The following is an 8,877-nucleotide window of genomic DNA, read 5'->3' as shown; positions in this document are numbered from 1 at the left end:
TTTTTTTGATTCGTTTCTATGGTTTCCTCCGTAACGTATTGCCAGTAATCAATTTACTAACGCGTATTAATTGCATGTACAGAGAACCGTATACAGTAGGCCCTCCTGTAATGCGGTACTTTCAGAACGCTTCTAACGGTTAGGTAGGCGTCTAACGTTATCTCCTGATTTATTGTTTCGAAATAATTTTGAGTTTTTTTATAACGAATTTCCATATATTGTGTTAAGAATTAATCTAATTTAGTCTAACTAGAGGTTCTTTTAACGCGATACGAATTAATCGAGTTATAGGAGGGTCGGCTGTATTAGAATTAAAAAAGTGTAAAGGTTTCCACTTCAGCGAATAAAAACTGACGAACGATTCGATTAACAAGCTACGTATTCTCATAATAAAACAACGAAGCGCGCCTGCAATTTGAAAGAACCCTTTCCTACGTTCAACTTGTATTCTACCGAGATGTTTTGCGTACCGGGAAGACACTAAGAGATTATCAAATTACGCGCGGTGTTCCAAATTTGTATACTTAAGTTTTATGTTTCAGACGTGGAAACGTTTGCTCGTTTCTTTTCACATCGAACAGAACGATATTAGTTTACAAGGAATTAATGGCACGAAATGTTTGTGGTCCGCAAGATGGACTGAAGGCACACCTTATCTATCCGTATCAACATATTACATATCGCATCATTCAGAAATTAGTAAATTTACCGATAATTCCTAAACGCTACATTGTCCCGTGCTGGTTTGATTTCGTTATTATTCTTCCATATTCGATGCTCTCGCGTTCTGTTCAAGTTCTGACGTCTCGCAAACGTCTCTGTATCGTTCTTTGATCATCACGCTTTTGATTTGAAACCGTTGAACGCTTTTGATTCGTTTAAAGCACGATCCGTCTATCTTTTGATTAATAACAAAGCTGTCTATCGCTTCTTCCTTCTCTCTCCTCCTCCACCGTTTCCGTTCCCGTCCTTACCCATCCCCCTTCCCATCCATTAACCCTCCTCGTTTCCGCCCCCCCCCCAGCAGTTCGCTTTCGATCCGCTCATCTAAATCCTACGGGCTTCATCGCATTGCACTGAAAACTCGTCGATTTTGCAATCCGTCGACGCGCACTCGTATGATGAGACAGTTTCATTATTGAAAGACACCGTACAAACACGAACACACAGTATGACTAGCAAAGGGTGATCCCGAATGAAGAAAAACAGGAAGCACTGTACGCCGTTTTGGATCGTGCTTAAAACCGAAAGGGGGCTAAATACGGAGTAAGAAAGAGACGGGTTACGAAGGTCTCAGGGAGATCACAGATAGGCAAACCAGATGGGATTGCTCAGCCCTCGTTCCAGCCTTTTAGACTGTTTGTCGATCCACGCTTGTTCGCTTTCTCCTAATCCCTGCCCCATTCTTTTCTAACGATGTACCCTCGTCTCTCTTTTCTTTTTCTTTTCTTTTTTTTTCGCTACTGGCAATGGTTTTTGAACGCTGCAGGATTTGTTCCTCGATACGACGGAATTACACAGAGGCAATAACCCAGAGATTCGATCGGAGGACAGGATACAGACTCGCGAGGAAGGAACTCGATGCATCTAATCTAACTTTCGTGCTGTTTGTGCAATGTGTCTATCTATGAATTGTTTAATTTCTTTCTCGTCTCTCGCTTTATTACAATTTTCATTGTTTCTCTCTCTCTCTCTCTCTCTCTCTCTCTCTCTCTCTCTCTCATTCACTCACTCACTCTCTTCCATTTTCATTCTCATTATCGTACTCTGGCTCGTTCGCGCGAGCATGTCATGTTTACACGTTCGTTACTTACACTTGTTTCGACTTTAGTTCATTTTTTTTTCTTCATTAGATTGGCCGTGTCGAAATTCGGGACGTCGGACAGACCGTAATCGATTCCTCCCATTTGTTATCGCTAAACCGTCATCGTGTCCCTTTCTCTCTCCACCCTATACCTTTCGTTGTTGCGAATTCGTAGCTCACAAGCCGATCAGCCGAGAGCGAGTTACAGCAGAGAGACACAGGGGTAAACGGCTTGTTTCTCTTTCCTAAGCTTAACGATTTATTGCTTAAGCGTCTTAAAGTCGAGATTTTCTCTTTGGTTCTATGGTATGCGTGTTATATAAAAATCTAAAGTATAAGTTAAAAACCACGGTAGACCCGATACGATTCATTCGGAGTCGACCGATTACCGGACGCTCTTCCCGATCCGCAGTTCCGCTATTTTTTTTCTCGTTTTTCTGTTTTTTTTTTTGTTGCTGTTGTTTTGTTTTTGTCTATATGTATCGTTTATCATTTTGTCTTAATCGCGCGATCGACGCGTCGAGCACCGGTCGACTACCTTCGGTGCATGCGGCTGATCTTTTATAAAAATATCCAACTGTCTAAGTGACGCGTCAGAAGGATCAAGTCGAACAATAAAAACGGCTCTTCGACTGTCTGCGAAGACTTCGCGCATGATTTGTCATTTTGGCCTCGAGCTTTATAATAAATATAATAACCGAAGGAGGAAGTCCTCGCAGTGGCGGAAAAATGGATTAAGACACGTGGATCTATCAGTTCCGTGGTTCACGATAGTCGAGTGGTTGTACGAAGGTGCGTTTAACGGTTCCCCCGGGAACGCGGAAATCGTCGAATTTATGCGAAAGGTCTGCTTCCGCCTTGCCGCCGAATTTCGAATCGCCCTCGAGTAACGTTTCATTATAACATACCTACCTAACTAGCTAATTGTTTGAATTTTGTTTTTTTTTCCTTTTAATAACGCATGATTTTTTTTTTTTTTGGTTTATTTACTTTATATAATCTTCGCAAGTGTGTACGTGTTCGTCGATCTCTCTTATTTATCATTTATACATCGCGATTAGTCGTCGACCGCCGCTTCGTGCTCCGCGCTACGCGTTCGCGCGCGTTTCACGTCTTATTAATTTTCGCTGTTAAGCCCAAAACTACAAAAATAATGAATCCGGGTTACGGGTCGGTGTGTCTGGCGGCGTTTCGTCGCCTCCCCTCCGTGACGAGGAAGCGTCAGCGTCGATTAAACGGCGGAAAGTGGTAAATCACGGGGTTGTTCGGTGTGCGGCAACCCAATTCGTTCTCCGTTGCGATCGGTCCTTCGCGGACGTCGCAGAAAATATTTGCTGTTTATGTTACAAACGGTGTTCGGTGATCACTTTTGGTGGTCCGCGTACCCCGGAATTCGTGTTTCATTACTGAAGCTTTTGACACTACCGTGACGGCAACGCTATCTATTAATTCAAGCCGAGAGATACGCTACGTTATCCTACAGACTGGACGAGAGGATACCTCCTGATTTGTTTGACGATCCGTAGTTTTTCTTTCTCGTAAAGATTGCCGGCTATATATTGGACGTGAAAAATTACAGGGAATGTGGAAGTATTCTCATTAATGTTTTTTTTTTCATTTAGCTTTAACAAACGATTATAGATAAGGATTTAACCCCATTCGTACGTCTTTTCTCTTGCTTCGTTTACTAAACGGTCGTCAACTATTTTTCTGGCGATTTATGCCATCCGATTAATGACGTATCAAGCCGGGAGCGGCAAGATTTTTGATGCTTTTGCGGTCGCGGTGGCGTCGATGCTGAAGATTAATTTGTTGTTGTTCGTAGTGGTGGTGGTGAGAATGGTGGTGGTGGTAACTGTTGTTGCTGTAGAAGCTGTTCCTGTTGGTGGGGTGTACTTGCTTACCATCACACTAGAAGGCTAGGCGTCAGCCAGTCCTCATCCGCTAGCTGGACCGCAACCAAGAACACACTTTACCATTTGAACACACAAACGCTGGTTAAGTCTTGGTCCGAATTTCAAGAAAACAATAGAAATATTCTCGACAGCTATTCTCACTTTCATCCTCTTTCGTTCCCTTTCACGCTTCACTCGTACAAACCCCTCTTCCCTTCCCACTCGCATTCTCCTCTTTAATTCTAAAAACCATTTTGTTCTCGTTTTTCTGTCTCTCTGTATCTCTCGTTCCCTCTCACGCAGCCCCTCTTTCGTTTTTCATTTCACCCCCTTTACATTCAGACACACGAAGACTGATCGATCTGAATCTACCTTTACCGTGACTCAACCTCAATCGCTTTTAACGTTCTAAAAGTATGAACAACTAAAGTGATACTATCCTACGAACTGCGTTGCTTCGCCTCAACGGATAAAATATGTTGAGAGGAATATATATATATATATATATTTTTATGTGTCATGTAAACATGTAATGGTGATGTTCAATCGGTCGACCGTTTCTGTGGACTAACGGCTAAGTTTTTCAGGGCAATCGAAATGGAAATAAACAGCGACGATACCCATCGATACAATGAAACTTTCGTTCGTTCGGTTTTTTTCACATTTGTTTCTTGCGTTCTTCCATTGAGGTGCATCTCATACCAAACGATGATACCCATTTTACAAACACGTTCTCCAGCGACATTTTTCTGGTCGAATTCGAGGTTGAGCCAGGTCGTAGATGCAGTTTCCTTGATGTAAAGTGAGATTTGAAAGTAAGGAAAAGCCAGGCCGTGCGATGATAGTGGTAGCGATCACTGTGCCTGCGAACCGAAATATGTAAATAAAGACGATTTTTCGGATGATTTCGAGTATCTCTCCTGGCCGATAGTCATCAGTTCAATAAACAATTCTACAGTTTTCATTATCTATTTTTTTTTTTTAACAACTGTAATAAGAAGGAATAAACATTTATCGAATTACGTAGTTAATTATTATTACTATCGTTGATACTTAATATTTTCCTTAGAGAAAGGATTCAGCTGTTCTTGACGAATGAAATTAATTTTTTACTATTCAATTACATTCCTTGTCGTTTTTATTTATTCTATTCTGTATATAATTAAATTATGTAACTCACTGTGACGTATGAATATTTATAATAATTATTATAATATTATACCTCTCATGTCCGAATAGGAATTGAAATAACTCTCGTTATTTACTTTCTTCTGTCTTTGTATTACAATGAATCGAAGAAAATCCAGCGAGATATTCGATTTCAGGCAAATAAGGTTAAATAAGCGTGTACTTCAGCCAAGTTCATGTCTTTATCGAACGTATGTGCACACTAAACGTCATGCTGAATGGTATGAAAATGTTTTGATTATCGCATGCATGGTGACTTATTAATAATAAATAAAATCACTTTACAATTTGTAGTATGCTCTGTGTTATATTATATCGAGAATAAAAAAAATAGAATCTATACAAAATATGTGAAACTTAGAACAATATTGGTATTCTCATTTCAATATGTAAAATTTGACAGTATGTATCGCATTTTATACATTATCTTATTTTTGAAAAATAATAGAAAAGTGCAAAATTATATATTTACTTAATATTAATATACATCCAATTAGCAACTAATTAAAGACTTCTATTAATTTATTAAAGCCCACCGCTTTATACACCTCTTATTTCTCATGCATGCATAATATGTATGTATGTATACTCGTATGTGTGAACAGCGATAAATGTATGGTCTCGCGATATGTCACTCAGTTTTCAATGTATTTATATTAAGTATCATTAGGATTTTCCCTGGTACAATACTAATATAATTAGAAATAAATAATTGAACCTAGGTAGTCGGTACTTCGTAAGCTAGCAATTGTAGTCTCTTTAAAAAAACAAACAATCACATAAGAACCAAACATAACCCAACGAATACGTCATTAATGAAAAATGTAATTATGTTCGACCGATGAAGCTGCGTGCATGACAAGATAGGTGATCGCGAAAATGTCACCGAAACTCGTGCGTGTAACCTTAGGAGGGTGCGACATTCATTAAACAACACGGAATTGTGTGTCATACTTGAAATGAATAAAGGACGACACATAAAAGGATTTCATTTCTTACACTTTCTCAGACAGCGAAATCAGCAAACCAATTATAAAACCACTCGTAGCACAAACTTACGCATTCAAGATCATTCAATCTTCTCAACGAACTTTTTACTGTATACAGAAGCCAAGACTGGAACTTTGTAAACTATTATCATGATTTGATCCATTCATCTTAAGAGATTCCGTTTTACAAAGGAAATCGTTTAATATTTAATTAATTCCTGTAATCCAAACAATCTTCGTAAACGATATAATATTGTTACTTATGAATATTTTTACGTTGACATGTCGAAGAAAATGACACCGTATATTTTTAGAAATCGTGAGATTGAAAAATTAGAGGATCTAGAGGATTATGAAAACTTTACATTCAGACAAAGCATTATTATACGATATTGTACACTGTTTCCTTCATCACTGGTACTTGGATTATTTTCCCGAATTGTTGAAGAATGTGCCTGTTTTCGCGCAATACAAAATGTCTGCAATCGTTCATTCATAATTCCGTAATGAATGGATCAAAAAAAAACGTTACAATGCAGAAACATGAAAAGCGAGGTAAATTTACACGTACGAGAGAATACGTATCAGAAAATATGCACGGGCATAGGAAAAAAGACATAGAAAAATAATGGATACCTGGAACTGTTGCATCGGGTAGGCCATCATTTGTGCCGGTGGTGGTGGTGGTGGTGGCGGAGCTTGCACCCCTGGGGGTGCCGTGACCGTCGTGGCGTGGTGTGGTGGTAACTGTGGTCCCCCAGGTAATCCCTGGCCCCAACCAGCTGGCGTGCCAGCGGCGTGGACGCCCATTCCCATTCTGTATTTACAGGTTGTTCGTGTAATCGACGTGTAAATAAACGTACACATTCGAAGAGAAGAAGTGCATGTTACATATTATCCGAGGGTGACGGAATATTGCTTTTGTTCAGTTCTGCTGGTTACGAGTGGTTAATGGATGATACCGTGTTTTCGGTTTTATTGATTAATTCCTGATATAGATAAGGTAGTCTATAGAAAGTGATTTATTAACTTATTTCTGAAATTTGGAAATATGTAAAAGCATTATCAGAATAAAACTGTTCAGTTCAAAGGGAGACGCTTCGAGACAGACAGGGTTAATAATATGGTAAGACAAATTAATTACTTTTCTCGTTTTATTATAAACTAGAAGAAACGAGAAAAAACTAATTGAAAATTATTTCATAGTGTCTTGAATTATCTAACAATAATTAGATAATTACTGTTAATGCAACGAGCCTCTCACGTAATTATCGAGGCTCGTGAAAAGAAATTTATTCTACATTTCTAATATATTTCTGGACGACAAATCACAGCTTTATAAATTACAAAATACCCGGTATACTTGTATTACATTGTGATGAATATAAAGACATCCGCGGTGGAGTAGAGTACTTCGCAAATAAAACACTTTGACTACTGTGCTCGCAATAAAGTGTAAAAACACGATAAACTCTAATGCACGTATCAAGTTGAACATAAATTTCATGCATCCATACTTCATAAGTATAATTTACGTGACAAGGAAAAAAGATACAGCTGATACCACGGTCATTATTCACGTTTAATATTATGTGGTGTTCGATTTTACACTTAAAATTATTGTTAGATAATGTTTAGTATCGAATTGACAGCTTTATACCGTTCTATATTTATGCTTCGGTGTTGTAATACGAGATCTCCAACGAGCATGAGTTATGTAACGTCAACGCCTGCTTTCCGATAACGTTTTTAACATACTTTATGAGTTGAACGCGAGCACGACAAATACGATAGGATTTAATTCATCAAATTCATCTTTTTTGCTATCACGACAAATAATAACTGAAAATTAATAAATATTTTCAGAGTAATTTAAATATCAAAATATTTATATACTACATTTGAAAGAAAGTAATTAAAGTTCTCGAAGTAAATACAGATTAAAAATGTATCAATTTCGTTTACTTTCTACATTTATTATGTTCAAGGATGAATAATTTTATGCTTTGGGACTTTTTACTCCTATTTACTGAGAATAATATTTAGAGAGAGACAATTACGGGCTTGAAATATTTATTATGACAAATAATTTTCAAGTATAATAAAAATATTTTATATTTCAGAGAAGATGCTAAAAGTAAAGGATTCTCTAAAAGAGGCTTTAGGATTTTATTTTAAAAAACAAAATACGCCTGTCAGCGTAGTCGTGGTAGGCACTCAACTCTTTCGGGTTAGAGAGGCTGGAAACTGTCCCAACCTTTGCTTAATTTTCATACTTCATTTAAAATTCTTAATTTCGTTGGTAACGTTACAAACGTTAAATATTAAATAACTGAAAAGAGAATTTCGTCAAGTCAAAACGCATTAGCAGTTAATTTAAAAAGTCAAACGACATCACCATTTTTCACGTTTAATAAATATAAATAAAAAAAAGTGTTAATATTATTTTGCGTTCTATCCATTTAATTTAGAAACTTCTTCTTCTATTACTCCGTATTATATGGTGTACATGGTGGCGCAAAGTATAAGTACAGTTATACAAAAATATGACCCTACAGATATAGTACTTTTTCGCCCGAAAACCCTTTAGTAGGAAATTATTTTGGTTCGAAGGAGGAACGTTAAGAGCTTACCCCATGTATTGCGCCTGTTGATACCCGGCGAACTGTCCATAAGTGTACCCTTGCATTCCTTGCAGGAAACCACCGGCCTGCATCTGCGTCGCTGTTGTGGGGTAAGATTGGGGCGGATACCAGTATCCAAGCTGTCCAGCACCGCCGACGCCTCCGACACCCGCCGCCGCCGCGGCGGCAGCAGCTGCCGCCGCATAGTACGGGTACGTCGCCGACGATAACGCCTGAAAGAACACGAAGATCAATGAAACAGAAAAGAGTAAAGGCATTGGCTGGATTTAATGCTCAACGATGTCAATAGGGTTAAGAATGGTAATACTGCGCGTTCAAAAATCATTGCAATCTTTCATATACGCCGTTAGACTCCC

General features: G+C 38.4%; 1 protein-coding gene across 6 annotated transcripts in view; it reads right to left on the bottom strand.

Annotated features, from left to right (window-relative positions):
• Positions 1-1,577: 1,577 nt before the first annotated feature.
• The window catches only part of LOC128890579 (nucleolysin TIAR), a 501,564-nt gene continuing 494,264 nt past the window's right edge, over positions 1,578-8,877 (bottom strand). For 4 of the 6 annotated variants that reach the window (XM_054149219.1, XM_054149222.1, XM_054149224.1 and 1 more), the window contains 3 exons: positions 8,510-8,733; positions 6,513-6,693; positions 1,578-3,752 (listed from right to left, as the gene is read on the bottom strand). In XM_054149219.1, coding sequence (XP_054005194.1) covers positions 3,711-3,752; positions 6,513-6,693; positions 8,510-8,733 — 447 coding nt within the window. In that variant the 3' untranslated portion in view covers positions 1,578-3,710. Of the gene's footprint in view, positions 4,563-6,512; positions 6,694-8,509; positions 8,734-8,877 lie in introns of all 6 variants that reach the window. The other 2 variants (XM_054149221.1, XM_054149220.1) reach the window with 2 other exon arrangements.

This window comes from Hylaeus anthracinus, unplaced genomic scaffold (assembly GCF_026225885.1).
Source record: "Hylaeus anthracinus isolate JK02 unplaced genomic scaffold, UHH_iyHylAnth1.0_haploid 12001, whole genome shotgun sequence".
Lineage (NCBI taxonomy): Eukaryota > Metazoa > Arthropoda > Insecta > Hymenoptera > Colletidae > Hylaeus > Hylaeus anthracinus.
Note: the sequence above shows the minus strand (reverse complement) of the source record. Positions and strands in the feature narration are given on the sequence as shown.